Below are 16,712 nucleotides of genomic sequence, written 5' to 3' on the forward strand. Positions count from 1 at the left end.
ACAGCTGAGGCTGGTATTAAATCATCAAGTGCCCAGCGTGTCATGTCGAGGTCCCTGAGAAGTAGGGGTTTCTTCCTAAAGGCAACAGGGAGTCACTAAAAGATCTTCAGTAGGGAATTGAGAGGATCAGACTCACATTTTCAAAAGTGTGTGGAGAACAGATCAGACTGTCACGAGGCTACCAGCAGAGAGCCGTCAGGAGATGGTCATGTTACACATGACTCTAAGGGGGTGCCAAAGTTAAGGTGGGGGATGCCAGAGCAGAAAAGGATCTGGGGGTGTGTGTGTATGTGTGTGTAGGTGCAGGGGTGTGTGTGTAGGTACAGGTGTGCGTTAGGATATGTGCACAGTGCGATCGGATCGGGGAGAAGAGGAGGCTGGGGAAGATGACAAGTTGTTTTAAACAGGGCCAGTCTGAGGAACTTTTGGACTCCCCACTACATGTGAGTGGGGAGCAGTGGTAAATACAGGTTTAAGTCAAGGGAGCACATTTTGGAGTCAGCCTCAAATAGATGGTATTGAAAGCATCTTTGAGGAGATTCACTCAGGAAGAATAATTAGAGTGAGAAAAGAAGAAAAGAGCTCAAGGGACCCTGAGGAAGAGCAACACTGAAGAGATGGTCCAAAGAATTAGAATCACAAAGGAATTCATAGTGGCCAGAGGAGGTAAGAGGAAAACAGGGAAAAAAAAAAAAATCACAAGGCAGGCAAAAGCAAACTGTTACGATGAAATTAAGATGGTGTTGAAATAATTAGGTTTATTAGAATTTCACAATAACTATGCTGTTTGGGTGGTTAGAAACGTTTTTGTTCTGAAGGGCTTTTCCTGGAATAAAGCACTGACAGTACAGGAGTACTTCCTTTAGAATTTGTACATTCTCACATCCATCATCTTAGCTGAGCCTACAGTAATCCCATGAAGCAAATGAGGAAAATACTATTATTTCCATCTCTCTGTCTATTTTAACAGGATTTGACCTTTTTTTCTTTTTCTTTTTTAAATATTAATTTATTTACTTATTTGGGGGGAAGGAGGTAATTAGATTTACTTATTTATTTTAATGGAGGCAGTAGGGATTAAACCCAGGACCTCGCGTATGCTAGGCAGGCACACTACTCCTGAGCTGTACCCTCCCCCCAGATTTGACCTTTAAACTCACAAAAGCAAAGGAGAAGCCCCACAAGAAGTGTTTCAAACCCTACCTTTTCAGCATTAAAGCCTGTGTCAGCATTTGCCGCAGTTCGTTAGGCCCTGCATCTTTTAAACTGTCGAGGAAGCGGTGGGAGCTAAGGTAGATGTTGTTTATTTTTCCACTCTGGGTCTGGCAGGTCAGCTCTCCATTATACAACAGCAAAGGTTTATGAGAGAAGGGAACTTTGGTGCCACCAGCCAAAATGACCTTGGATCCTGTATTATAAAATGGACATCTTAATGCTGAAAGCTAATACTCAGCACACGCATCAGAAAGAAGTGTTTTAATTTCACTGCAATGGAAGTTTATTTCTCAACAAATGTACAAAAAAGCGATTAAGTACCTTGTATGGTGTCCTTGTGAAAGACGTAAGTGTACACCTTATCATCATCATAGGCAATAAACACACCTTTATCCATTGGCCAGTTTTCCCAAAGAACACCTTTTATGGTTGGTGAAAAATCTGGAATCTCATAGGTAGCATCATTAACCTACAAAATAAGGATTTACAGATTTGCCCTGAGTCTGTACTTGAATCATTATCATTTATTTGCCTTCGTAGAAAGGAGCCTGTTCGCAGCCTTAGCTGGCTAAGCTTACCACCCATATTGGTACCAGCTCAACAACACCCCAAGGTAAGCTTCTTTTCCCATCTCCATACCAGGCTTGAAAAAACTGTGGTTATATGGAAAATCACGGGTTTTATCTACGATTTGGCGAATCTTTAAGAAAAACTACAAGTCTGGACAGAAAACTTTAGGTTAAGGAAAAATAATTGAAATTGCTCAAGATGATGGAAATTTAAACTATGAACACATTTGTGTTCAGACAATTTTCAATAATACTAGGTCCAGAAATGCTTCAACTAGAGAAGAAACAAATTAATTCATATATGATTTGAAATTTAAATAAATTTTATTTGGTGTGTTGTATTTCAAAGACTTCTCTACAATGCATTCTAACAAACAAACAGTTACAGAAATATAAGCTATGAAAAAAATCAATCCACACAGCCCTGTGACCTCAGGCAGATAGGCTTATATATATCCTGAATATGGAACTGAGAAACACCTGCCTCCTCCATAATCTATCTTCCTCTCAAAATAAGAATGAAATATAAAATTCCTACCAATCATAATAACTAATATTATGGGGCTGTCCTGTCCAATATAGTAGTAGTCACTATTCAATATCCACATGTGGCTACTGAGTACTGTAATGTCCAAATTCTAGTCTGAACTGAGATGTGGGTTACTGTAAACCACACACTGGATCTCAAGGAGTCAGTATTAAAAAAAAAGAGTGTAAAACATCACAATAATTTTTATGTTGATTACATACTGAAATGATAATATTGGGTTAAATTAAAAATATTAAAATTAATTTCACCTGTTTCTTTTTCCCTTTTTTAAAAAATGTGGCTAGTAGAAAATTTAAAATTACATATGGGATTCAAATCGTCTTTCTATTGGATAGTGCTGCTTACCAGGTATTGTACTTACATCTAATTACACTTATTGTACTTATATTTACTTAATTTATTTTATAAATTGTACTTAATTTAATATATAATTACTTTTAGATACGTAAAATATATATATAATTTAATACACATTTAATTCTAATCTTTTACTCTGTAAGACAGATACTATAATTGTGCCCATTTTGCAGATGAAGACACAGAGGCACCCAGAAATCTGCCCAAAGTCACCCAGCTAGTATGTTGAAGAGTCAGAAGCCAGGCAGTCTGGCTCCACAGTTCATGCTTCTATCTGCTCTGTCATGCTGACTCTCAGTTTGTAAGGATGAGCACACCAATGCCAGAGGACTGATGGTAGAAATTTTTTTAAAAGGGTAACCATTTAAGCGCTCACTGTGTGGCAGGTGCTGTGAAAGCTTTATGTATATCACCCCATTTGATTTTTATACAACAACCTACAAAGTAGATACTGGAACTTGTATCCATTTTATAGATGGGGAAACGGGGAATCCAATCAAAGTGAGAGCCCTGGAGGAAGCCGGAGCAGGCTCACACCACTGATACCATCTGCTGCCTGTGTGACCTTGGACAAGTTACTTATCTTTTCTATGCCTTAGTTTCTCTGTAAAACGGCGATGATACAAGTATTTATCCCTGGGGCTGCTGTAAGGATTAAAAAAGATCCCTGATATATGGAATGCATACTCAGCACAGAAATATTAGTTGTTGTTATAACTAATCGTAAATTCAGGTTTGTCTGTCTGTGAATGCACTTAACTACTACACTCTACTGCCCGTTTGTGAACTTTCTACAATGTACCACAAGTCATCCTTTATGGGCGTACAGGGAGTGATGGGATGGAAGGCTGTTTTATCAGGGCATGTGTAGGGAAAAAGGCATCTCTCCCAATTCTAATTTATAACAGGAGTCACTTCCTTACCATCCACATAGTGAGGGAAAAGAGGTTGAATAAATCTACGTATGGAGGGAAATTGTGAGTATATACAAGAATTTTAAAGAGGAATAGTTGTACTTTGAATTATTATATACTTTCACATGTGTACATCACAAAGCAGTGTTTGTCTCAAATTCTTTGAAGTTGAGGGGAAAAGTTAGCTGAAATAGTAGCACACTATGATGGGGTAGGTGTTAAAATCAAATAAAATGCACAGCACTCTGGTCCAGGGTCCAAGGGCCTTAGCACAGCCTCCTCTTGGGTTTGAGGCCATGGGGGAGGCTCTGAGCCACTAGCCCTCCTTTCCCTTCCCTGCCAAGCTGGCCTTACTCATAGGAAAGTCTAGATATTATTTAAAAGAGGGACTTACTCCTGTGGGCACCACACAGCCCTCAGATATCTCATCTAACAACCTAAAATTTTAACTTATCAATGAGATCTTAGTTTGGAAAGAAGCACACACTCCACCCCATGCTGGGGTAGGGAGAGCCTGTGCTCTGGTGGAGTCATTCTTCTGTGTGGACTTTGTTTTTCCAGGGTTTTTCTTTTTAACTTAACTGGGTTGCAGGTTAAAGTTGGAAAAGAGATTAGGGATGAACAGCAACGAGTGAGAAAATTCTGGACCTCGAGGGCTGGTGGTGGCAAAGAGGTAAAGGGCTTTAACTAACCCCTGCTAAGTGGCTACTCTGTGCCAGATAACATGTTTGGAAAAATCAGCTCACTGAGATCTCATCCCAACCCCATGAGAGAGGAAATTCTAGCCTTTTGACAGAAATTATCAAGTAAAGGAGAACTGTAAAAGGAGAAGAAAAATGCATCAACCTGCAGTGAACCTACATAGGGAAGCAAGGCAGCCCAGTTTCCTTGTACCCTGTTAGAGAAAGGGAATCTTTACAAGATTGAATTTCCTTATCAGGTAGAGGGAACTCAAGGTTATCTTTATATTTAAGTTATTTTTCCTCATTTGTTTTGTGACTGAGGAATGGGATGAGTAAGAACTAGCACATGAGGAATTTTGCATAACTAATCCAGGCACTCCTGTGGAAAGTATTATATCTGTCAAAGAAAGAAAAGAAAAGAAAAAAAAGAAGGAAGGAAAGGAAAAGAAAGGGAAAAATAGAAAAGAAAAGAAGGGAAGAGAAAAAAAGCCAGGAAGGAGAGGAAGAGAGGGAGAGAAACAGAAGGGAGGGAGAGAAACAGAAGGAAGGAAGTCGTATTACCTAGGAGAGTGTCTAGTGGGAGGAGAGCTGTCTTCACTGGATCATGTCTTCACTATGGTGAAGGACAGATGCCTGGGGACCAGCTATTAGGGATGGGTCCCGAGAGCAGCTGTAGGTAATGTGAGCTGTGACCAAGAACATACTAAATACCATCACCTGGATATCAAAAATAAATTAAAAAGTCCAAGTATAGTAGATGATGTAAAAACACAAATCCTTTTTCTAAATCTATATTTTTTTAAAAAGTTGAGGATATTTAAAAAGAAGAGTAACTAAGTCTAAAAATGGATTCATCTGTTTTTAATCACCTAATACAAAACACATTTATGTTCCAGATCTTTAATGGAAGAAGAAAATAATCTGAGGTGAGCAGTAACAACAGGGCACAGTCCCTGCCCTCTGAAGCTACTGCAGTTCTGGAGAGAAAACTCACGCACCTAGAGATATGCTGCAATACTGTGCAGTAAACAAGGTTAAAGTGGTGTAGAATACAACAACTATTCTTTCCATTAAAAAAAAATCTCTCTGGGGCTGACACTAAAAATTACAAAATCATGGAAACAGTTTTCTTGATGTAAATTGACAGAAAACAGATCACAAACATATCACAAACATGATAACAAAGTACTATAATCTTTGGCACTGTTTAAGAGAAAATAATTTTATATATAAAATATATTCAAAAAACAGTTTTTTTTTATATGTTGCATTTTTTTTTAAACAAGCATTTGAAAACTTTTTTAGACTTACTGGACAGTAGACAAATCCATCACTTTTTTCATCAATGAAAACTAATCTGGTCCCATTTGGGTCAGGAAAAATCTTTTTCACACTGACAGGATGTCGATAATCATTAACAAATTGCCAGTCTTCAATGTAGAAATACTGAATGACACCAGTCTAAAAAAAAAAAAAAAATACAGTCAGAGAAATAAAAGGTTGTCAAGAAAATACTGACTTCCAGCATTAATGTTAAACATACTTCCTAATTTGAAGAGAAAAAATTGTCATATTTTTGATCGAGGAAGAGTCTAAGAATAATATTTACTATATAAGCAAAGTAGAGACCCAAGAAAATAAGTAAAATGAGAACGTACATTCAACAGTCTATCAATTCTAATATTCTTAGTGATATTAAAGCTTGATTTTTAGATTTTCTACTTGTAGGCAACACCTTTATTAAGAGTGACTTTCAAATCATGTTATTTAAAAATTCTTTGCTATTAATAATTTAGAAAATCAAGTTAAAATAAAAAACCAAACTCACCAGATACAATCAACTGTATTTCTATATATTAGCAACAAACATGTAGACATCAAAATTTTAAAAAATAGAATACCATTTTTAATCACTCAAAAAAATGAAATACTTATGTGTAAATTTAACAAAGCATGCATAGGACTTATATGCTGAAAACTGAAGAACACTAATGAAAGCATCAAAGAGACTGAAATAAATGGAGATGTATACTGTGTTCTTGGATAGGCATCATAGTAAACATGTTATTTCTCCCCAGCTGATATACAGGTTTAATACAATTTCAACAAAAATCTCAAAAAGATTTTTTTGTAGACACAGACAAGTATCTACAAAAAAATTTTATCCTGAAATTTATATATAATAGCAAAAGAACTAGAATAGCTAAAACAGTTTTTGGGGAAAAAAGAATAAAGTGGGAAAAATAGTCTATTAAATTTCTAGACTTTTTTTATAGCTATAATAATCAAGATTTGTGCAGTACTGGTAGAGGGATAGACTCATAGGTCATTGGAATAGACTAGAAAAGCCAAATTATTTGTTATCAGGGATTAAGGATGGGGTAGGGGCAGGAGGGAAGTGAGTGTAGAAAAAAAAAGAGCATCAGGAAGGATCCTTGTGGTGACAGAACTGTTCTATATCTTGACTGTTAATGTCAATATCTGCTTGTGGTACATAATGTAACAGTACCACTGGGGGAAACTAAGAAAAAGGTTCATAGGACCTCTCTGTATAGTTTCTCACAACTGATGTGAATCTACTATGATCTCTAAATAAAAAGTTTAATTAAGATAAAAACATGTGACAACATCTTGGACTTCTATTCAGGCCAAGATGGAAAAACAGACTGGATTTAACTTTCCCACCCAAAATGACCAAAAATAACAGACAAAATACATGAAGAAAACAGTTTTCAAGACATTGGAATGAGGCAACAGAGGACAATGATCTCTGAGAGATGGAAACAAGCAAGGTAAATCCTATGGTTGCTCGAACTTTACCCTGAGAGAGTTTCCAAGCCATCGCTAAAGGAGAGAAAATGCAAGCGGAGCGTGATTCCCTGAATTGAGGATACAAAGCTGAGAATCCGGTGAAGGCAGAGGGGGCGATGGCTAGACTTTACTGGGTACAGTACCAGAGAGGAGAAAGCTGCACTGAGAGAGAACCTGGGAGATCTTCAGAGGGTCTACCTTGAGTCTTCAGCAGAGTACTGATCACTGTATACATATGAGAGAACCGCTGATGCTGGGGAAAAGAACCACTCAAAAGAATTAGAGTGAGCAGTGACTGGCACTCATACAGGACTGGGAATGGTGACTGTTCCCAACAGCCAGATTGGAAAACTCGTAATTCACAGGACATTGGGTAGAGTTCTCAGGAAGATGTTGCCTCAAAAGTGGGAAATAATTAGCTGTAGGCTAAGCAGTGTTTCACATCTGCCTAACAAATCACAAAAGTAAGGCTCAAAAGGGTTAAACCATTTCCAAGCAAATTAACTGCATCCCAGAACAAAGCTCAAGAGTATTTTTAGGAATACAAAAACATCCAGCATCCCACAAGGAAAAAGTACCATGTATGCGAAGACTCAGGAAAACATAACTCATATTGAGGAGAATAATTAATCAATCAAAACTGACCCAGAACTGACCCAGATATTAGAATCAGCAGACAAGGTAACTAAAAGTTATTATAACTACACTGCATATGTTTAAAAGGTGAGTGAGACATGGAAGATATAAAAACAGACTCTAATATAGCTTCTGCAAGTGAACTACCATGTCTGAGATGAAAAATACAATGGAAGAAATTCTGGCAGATTAAACATGACAGAAAAAAAGGCTAGAGACCTTGATATACAGCAGCAAAAACTATCCAAAATGAAACTGAGAAAAAAGAATTGAAAAAATTTAAAGAGCATCAACTGTGGGATAATTTAAAGAGGTTTAATATGTGTGTAATTGGAATTTCTGAAATTGGAGGGCAAAACGAGGGAGAAAGAAACATTTGAAGAAATAATGGTTGAAAATGTTCCAAATTTTATTAAACTTATAAACCCTTGGATTTAAGAAGCTCAACAACCCCAAGCACAAGAAATATGAAGAAAACTACATCGTGACACATCACAATCAAATTGCTCCAAACCAGTGATAAAGATAAAACAGTAAAAGCAGCCTGTGGAAAAAGAGATTACACACAGAGGAACAAAGATAAGGAGGACAGATTTCTTGTTGGAAATAATGCAGGCAAGAAGACAGTGGAATGACATCTTCAAAGTACTGAAAGAAAAAACTGTCAGCCTAAACAACTTTGAAAAGGAAACACGAAAGTTACCTGATTTTAAGACTTATTATAAAGCTACAGTAATCAAAACAGCATGATACTGATGTAAAGATAGACAAATAGATCAAAAGAATCAACAGAAAGTCCAGAAAGAAACCCATGCATTTATGGACAACTGATTTTTGACAAAAGTATAAAGTCAATTCAATAGAGGAAGAACAGCCTTTTCAACAAATGGTGCTGTAACAACTGGATACCCATATGTAAGAAAAAAAATCCCCATTTTGATCCATACTTCACAGCATAAACAAAAATTAACTCAAAATGGATCACAGACTTCAATGTAAAACATAAAACTTTAAAACTTCTAGATGAAAACATAGGAGAAAAACTTTGTGATCTTCGGTTGGGCCAAGATTTCTTAGAGATGACACTAAAAGCAAAATCTATAAAAAAATTAATTGATACACTGGACTTGGTCCAAATTAAGAAAAAAAAATCTTCTCTTTGAAAGACACTGTTGAGGGAATGAAAAGACAACTTGCATGCTGGGAAGAAAATACTTGCAAAAAATATATATGATGAAAGACTTGAATCCAAAATATATAAAGAACACTCAAAACTCAGTAAGAAAACAATCAATTAAGAATTGGTAAAAAAAAAATCTGAACAGACACTTCACCAAAGATATACAGATAGCAAATAAGCATATGAAAAGATGCTCTATCTCATTAGTCCATTAGTGAGATGCAAATTAAAATCATAATGAGCTATCTCTACACACTTACTAGAGTGGTTAAAATGTAAAATACTGATTACATCAAGTGTTAGTAAGGACGTAGAGGAACCGGAGCACTCATCCACTGTTGATGGGAATGTAAAATGGTACAACAAATTTAGACAAGAGTTTGTCATTTTCTTAAAAAGCTAAACATATACATGCCATATGATGTAGCGTTCTACTTATCCAAGAGAAAAGAAAGCATATGTCCAAGTAAAGACTTAAACATGAATTTATTTGCAGCAGCTTTCTTTGTAAATATCCCAAACTGGAAACAACCCCAATGTCCATCTATAGGTTCATGGGTAAGCAAATTATAATACACACATACTGTGGAATACTACCCAACAAGAAAAAGGAATGTACTACTGACAAAATAACTATACTGAAGCCTCACAAAAGGAGTACATTCTATATGATTCCATTCACGTAAAACTCTAGAATATACAAACTCACTTACAGTGACAGAAAGCACTTAGTGGGGAGGAATAGGAAGGTGGAATCATAAAGGGACATGAGAAAACCTTTGGGGGTGATGAAAATGTTCACTATTTTGATTGAATTGATGGTGTTTCACACGTGTATACATATGTCAAAAGTATCAAACTGGAGACTTTCAATAGTGCAGTTTATTGTATATCAATTACACACCAACAAAGCTGCTGAAAAACACTGACATTTTCAGAATCACTCAAGAATAAGGTATACCATAAGAAAAGAAGGATTTCGTAACTATGTATGGTGATGAATGTTAACTAGACTTATTGTAGTTATCATTTTGCAATATATACAAACGCTGAATCATTATGGTGTACACCTGAAACTCATATAATGTTATATGTCCATTATATCTCAACTGAAAAAAAAAAAGAATGAGATTGAGATAAATGCTGCACTACTGGCAGAGTACTACACTTTGGATTCTTACTTCAAAATGCCGTGTAGCATAGTGGGAAGAGATTTTCCATCAGGAAATCTTGCTTGTTCCAGTCCACCTCTACTACAAACTTACTAACCTCTCAATCTTCAGTGTCCTCATCACTAAAACTTTCCTGTTTATTTTCATGAGATAAAATAAGTGAGATCAGGGCTCTGTAAACCATTGTGTGTCATACAAATGTACTGTATTTACTAATTATTTACCATATCATTTACCACTTCACTTCATATATAAGACCTACTCTACTTACGTATATTAGGACAAAGATTGATCATTTTAGGTTAAACTTCAATTTTAAAAGTCTCTCTTATGGCAGTATGTTTTAAAACATGATTTTTTTTTTTTTTAAATGTGAGAAAATGGAACCATTGAAACAGTGAATAACTGTTTTTCTAATGTGGAAAACAATGCCTTTTTTTTTTTTTAACCAACTTCACTGCATTCTTTTAGCAACAAGGTAACAGGTATGATGTGCTTTGAAAAATCTTTGAAAACTCTTTACAAATATAAGATGCTATTACTATGGCTATGGTTTATGTACATGTGGCTAATGCAATATTTAGAAGTATATGGTATTGGTAGTTCAAAAGACTGAAGTGAGATTCTCAATATTTAATTAATTTTAATATTTATCAAATGCCTACTAGATATAGGCACTGGAGATCTAAAGCTGAATGAGGTGTCTTAACGTTTGTCATCAAAGTAAATCCTGAAAGCATCTAGATAAGGAAAATGAAGCTGGGAGGCATCAGGCAGCAACTAGCAAGTAAGAGAACTAATATTTGAGTCTAGATTTTCCAGACTCCAAAGTCTGCCCTTTTCACTGTGCCATCAAAATTGCTTATCATCATAAAAGCACTTGATGTTAGCAAATCATGCTATGTGCTCTATGTAAATATATAATGTTTATATTATAATTATATATAACATCTATATATTTGTATTATATACAGTATATATTCATATAAAATAAATATCTTATAGTACAAAGTAAAAATGAGAAATTCCCCCATGTTCCATATTAAAGAGGCCAATACGTACATCAGTACCGTAGATGAGGAAATCACCAGTTAAGGCGTGACATAAAATCCGGCACTTGTCATCCACTGCTGGGAACAGCCGAGTCTCACGTTCTTCTTGAGCATCCAAAATTTCACTTTCTATCTAAAACATAAAGAATAACAGTGGCTCATAGATTTATCTGAATATACTTGGTCTGCAATATACAGGAGATAGGGGAGAGCCTTTTTCTTAAGGTCAACTAAACATTCAGACCCACAAGACTACCACACACCAGTTTACTCAGAAAGACATCAGGCAGGAAGCCCAGCTTGCCAGCAGGGCAGCATTAGACACCCTGTTAGTGGGAAAAGAGTCTTCACCACAAGCTCTGCAAAGGTCTAGGAGCTAATCTCTTTGGATTCCCAGAAGCAAAGAGCCAAGAAGTAGATGTGGGAGATGCCCTGGTTGAGAAGCCCCATATTCCAGAGGCCAATATCCCCTGAACAACCAACAGCCATCTTTTCAAGGATTCCTACAAGTGACATGCCGAATACATGGACCAGGGCATTCCAGGAACCCAGACGAATGGTGTTCCCATTAGTTTGTATAGTTTACTTCGAGTTCCTTCTAGATGCAGTTTACATGGTCATTTTTACCACAAGCAATGTTGTGAGTAGTACAGCTGATGCTCTGCCAGGTTTCTTGGGAACAGAGCTAGCGAGTTTATTGAACATCTCATGCAGAAAGGTAAAGTTTATTAATCCTTTGTCCACTCCTGGCTTTCTAGCTAGTCTGTACACTGCTGCTTCTTGACCAAAGTTCTTGATAATAAGACATTAGACTGTTCATGGTCATCACATATCTGAGCACCTCTGGGACATCAAAATTGTACTTACCAAATGTAACTGGACTTTGCCTTCAAAAAGTGCAGCCGCATAGTCAGAATGAAGGCAAACACTGGCTACTGTCCCCAGATATTCCACATCTTTCAACTTTTTAACAGCTGTAGCAGTTAAAGAAAACAAACAATGCATTAAAATGTAAATAAAATTATCTTATATAAAAAATTTGCAAATAATTTTTAAATGTGCACCTTTGCAAGGATATTCTGAACCTAAAATGTTTACGTTAGCCAGTCTAAAGAAAATCTTAGTTGCCATATAAATTCGCCTCCAGGAATTCCATAATGGTTCACAAGAAACAAAGTAATATAAGATAAAATCACATGCAAAACAACCAAAAATTAAGCCATAGTGATAATAAGCTTAATGGAATACTCTATCTGAGGATAATTCTGGCATTATTGCTAAGGGATACCTGATCTCCAGTAGGGAAAGGGGTGGGAAAAAGGATGGAAGAAAAAGCAAGCTCCCTTTAGATGCTAATGGTCATTATTCAAAAAATAAAGTGGGGAGGGAATCAACATTTACTAAGTACCTACCAGACCAACGCCTGAGATAGTCATTGTGCAAAAAAGCACATCACACATTTCATTGCATTTAATTTTCTTCATGACCCCTTACAAGTAGAAGAATCCTCATTTTCCAGATAGGTAAACCAAGGCTCAGAGGGGTAAAGAGTTTGTCTACAGTCGCCCAGCTTAAAAGGGGAGAAGGGAACTTGAATCCAGGGTCCAATTCTAAAGATCACTACAAAGGTAAAGAATAAAACCTTTCCAAAAATTATGCAAAGTTTTTGGAAGATTCACAAAACAATTTAAGCTAAGAAAGAGATGTCTGAAGAAAAAAAGAGTGAAAGACTTGGTCTTAAAAGAAACTATCAGTGCTTCCCAAATAAAAACAGAAATTATATGCTAGACAAGAAAATAATTGGATTTAGACTTGCCGTTCTCTCCAAGGACATAAAACCAAGCCCGATTATTCATTCCCACAGCCAGGTGATAAAGCCCCACTGCAACAAAATTGGGTTCCACGTCGACAGAAACTGTGATCGGAAGCTCCTATGACAAAGAAAAATAACAACCGGAAATCAACTGCTGAAACGGTTTTGATTTTATTAACAAATAAAAATAACACCATTTTCATACTTCTTCAACAGGGTTGGCTACGGTGACTTCAAGGAGAGAGGTGAGATGTGCAATCCTGGTGCTGCAGGCATCCCCGAGGATGGGAAGCTTGGTCAGGAAAACATGGAGTGAGCCCCTCTGGGTAGACAGTGCCAGCAACTGGCCATCATCTGTCCAGGACAAGGTGCCCAACCCTGAAATAATTGACAAAATAAAGGGTTATTCAAAAACAGGTATGCTGTTGCAGGCAAACAAGCAATGTTTTCACTTGAGCTACCAGAAGTCTAAAAATCTTCAAAATTTTAAAATAGCTTAGTCTTTATTTAGACTAGGACATTCACCATGGATTGGCTTATGAACATGAGCCCAGATTCATTCAACACTGGCTCAGAGGGAAGGTATGTAAAATTTAGATTTTACAACTGGAAATTGAGATAAAACACTTCAGAAATCTTTGAATGAAAGTGGACTTATATCCTTCTAGTCAAGGAGTATGACTCAATGTAATTACTAAAATAAGGATGCTATATAGGGAACTCCAATGATAGGTGTTAATTTTACTTCCTCCTACAATGAATGCAAACCATACAGTAAAAAATACATTACTCTCTGTAATCAAAAGGATCAAATATCAATCTGCTTCAGAAAAATCAGTACCTTTATTTTCATCATCCAGGTTGATTATAGCATACATGTCTTTCAATTCTGCCAAGTCATGAATTTTAATGCTGAAAAATAAAAACATATATACTTTAAATACAAGTGCTAAGTAAAATTGTTTATGTTCACGAATAGTTATAAGCTGTGGAACAGGTCGGTGTTCTCCAAAAAGGGATGCATGAGGATCTACTAGGTTAAGCTAAGAAAATATTAACATTTCTATATTTAATTATATTTTCTCTTTTAAATTTTTTGTTTCTTTTTCCTGAGGTGGCAGGGGTGGGGTGGGGGTGGTTGTGCCCAATTTAGTTCTTTGATCTACAGCTTAGAAACATTGCATTAATTATATTTTTTTCAGTCCTAAAATTTCCATTTGGTTCTTCTTTATAGGTTCTGTTTCTTTCCTGAGACTGCCTCTCAATCTGTTTTGAGAATGCTAGCCCTTACTCTTAGGAGCACTTTTATAACAGCTGCTATTTGTATCATCTTGGCATTGCCATCTTTGAATTGCCTTTCTCCAAGCAAGTTAAAATTATACTGATTCTTCATATGTCAAGTAATTTGGGGTTACATTCTGGACATTTTGAGTATTATGTTATTATGAGACTCTGTGTCTTATTTAAATCCAATGGAGAAGGTTAATTAATTAATTTATTTTTAAGCAGGCAATGAGCCCAGTTGGGTTCGGGCCACACATTTCAACCAGACTTCTGTGGGTTATGGTTTCAATGTCAGTTCCATTACCAAACTGTCTGCAGTGATTTTCAGATATGTCTCTGTATGGCCTGAGTAGCCAGTATAGGACCTGGGCTATGATCTATCCCTTAGTTCAGTTCTCAAAGTCTTTGGTAGGTTTGAGGATATGAGACACATAACACAGCTCAGAGGCGAGCCTGAGAGTTCGTAAATATATTTATAGGCTTGCTTTCCAGAGTTCCTCCTTCTCCAGGACTTCTCTGGTATCTGGTTCCCTGGGGCTCCTTTATTTTGGTCTTCGAGCACGAAAGATGGGATTCTAGTTACTCTTCTCTTCCTTGTACTTTCTACAACTGCACCTATATCTGTAGCCAAGCAGCGAGAGGACAGAGAGAAACATAAAAAACAGGGGTGTCCCCACCTTTTCGGGACCACAGCTCCTCCAATTGGAGAGGAAGGTTACCCTTCATCAGAGTTTTAGGTGCCTGTGGGTCCTTGCTGCCACTGAAATGGTGGAAGTGTATGGTGGATGGGGCATGAGAGAATAAAGGAAAAAAAAAAATAAAAAAGAAAGAAAGAAAATTGAGGGATTCCTCCAGCTCCCAGCGTTAGGAGTTCCCTTTCCTGCAACTTGAGCCAGAACTAGAGGGCTTCGCTCAGAGCTCCCTCTGACTCTCTTCTGGTGCTGGCTTCCACGTTTCAGGCTGCCCTGAGTCCTGGCTGAGGGAGACCAGAAGACAAATGGGAAACTCACCACTGGGTCAGTGGTACTTCAAATTCTGGTCTTTTTCTCCAATCTGCCTATTTATTTACTTTTCAGAGTCCCTAAGTAGCTGTGCCACAGATTCTGTTCGGGTTTTACAGCTGTATTCAGTGAGAGAGACAGGGCGGAGCGTGCTTGCTCCACGTTACCCAGAAGTGCTTATTTTAAAGATGAATTTTCAAGCATACTCCATTTTTGGTTTTGTATCTAGTACACATTTAGTATTTTGGGTTTTGCCCTGAGTGTGAAAGGCAGAGGTAAAAGCATCTTAGAAATTTTTAATTGCAAACATGTTCTAATAGTGCAAGTATGAATGACAGATTCATATTAGCCAGTAACATCTTGCTGAGTCTCTTGAATATTCCTTATATAAGCTTTCCTGGGAATATATGAATATAACTTACCAGCTATCACCACACGTAGCAGCTTTGTTAAGGGTCTGCGATACTGCAATACTGGTTAGACTATCTTTATGGTCACGAGCCTGAAATATCTCTTGACCGATCTCTCGAATATGAGTGGAAATGACCACAAAAATTCCACGTGAAAAGCCAATCATGATATAGCCATCACCATACCTATAGCGAAGGGCAATAATACAGTAAAAAGGGAAATGAACTATCATTGGCAGCACAGTAAATAAGCAAGTACCTTAAAACTAAGGAGTGAGAACATAATTAATCAAGGGCCTATTTGTCAGATAACAGGCTAGGTAGTTTCACATACTAGATCATAGACTGTAATCCAGAAAATGTTATATATAGAAGTTAAAATGCTACAGACAAAAATTAAATACACTATAATTAGTATGGAAAAATGCAGAGATATCTTTCAGTAATGAGCTTTTGTACATACCAGCTATAGCAGACAATGTTGCCATAGTGCTGCTGAAACTCCAGATCAATTGGGTTATCCGGTTCATTCAGATTAAAAAGAAACAGAGTTTTCTTGCCAACTACCACACTTATCTGCCAGGAAAGATTAAGAGATTTTGAAATGAATTACTCAGTACTTCATGAAAAGGCCAATGAGCAAATCCAAATAGCATAAACCTAATTTATAAAAACAATGAGCCAAATTTAGAAGTGTTAAATGTTATAATTAGTAGGGTAACAATGTGACTAACTCAAAACATTTGTAACACTTTACTAACATAGTCTGGGAAGGATTCTTGGCTTTACACATATCCAGTATACCTTTGGAAGTATGTTAAAATAGCTTGATGGAATAACTTTAAAAATTTCTCTATACTCTAATAAGACTACTGAGCAGTACAGGAATGTAAGTCTAACACAGTCCTATAGAAGCTGAATTCATATTAAGAGCACAGAGAGTCTTGTAAGGCCATCTAATTTTGATTTTGAGCCATCTGGGATTGCAGATCCACACTCGTGTGGATCATCTAGCTTGGCTTTTTATATCATCACTCCTTCCATCACCTGCAGGTCACTGGTCAA

The 16,712-nt window shown here is 36.8% G+C and overlaps 1 protein-coding gene across 4 annotated transcripts in view; it reads right to left on the reverse strand.

The window, feature by feature from the left end:
* Positions 1-16,712, reverse strand: part of WDR19 (WD repeat domain 19) — a 76,952-nt gene that overhangs the window by 43,929 nt on the left and 16,311 nt on the right. For all 4 annotated transcript variants that reach the window (XM_074349083.1, XM_010962667.3, XM_045522383.2 and 1 more), the window contains 10 exons: positions 16,111-16,223; positions 15,660-15,833; positions 13,794-13,864; positions 13,158-13,330; positions 12,956-13,070; positions 12,007-12,113; positions 11,150-11,272; positions 5,600-5,749; positions 1,537-1,684; positions 1,204-1,408 (listed from right to left, as the gene is read on the reverse strand). In XM_074349083.1, coding sequence (XP_074205184.1) covers positions 1,204-1,408; positions 1,537-1,684; positions 5,600-5,749; positions 11,150-11,272; positions 12,007-12,113; positions 12,956-13,070; positions 13,158-13,330; positions 13,794-13,864; positions 15,660-15,833; positions 16,111-16,223 — 1,379 coding nt within the window. The remainder of the gene's footprint in view (positions 1-1,203; positions 1,409-1,536; positions 1,685-5,599; positions 5,750-11,149; positions 11,273-12,006; positions 12,114-12,955; positions 13,071-13,157; positions 13,331-13,793; positions 13,865-15,659; positions 15,834-16,110; positions 16,224-16,712) is intronic.

This window comes from Camelus bactrianus, chromosome 2, assembly GCF_048773025.1.
Source record: "Camelus bactrianus isolate YW-2024 breed Bactrian camel chromosome 2, ASM4877302v1, whole genome shotgun sequence".
In the NCBI taxonomy this organism is placed as follows: domain Eukaryota; kingdom Metazoa; phylum Chordata; class Mammalia; order Artiodactyla; family Camelidae; genus Camelus; species Camelus bactrianus.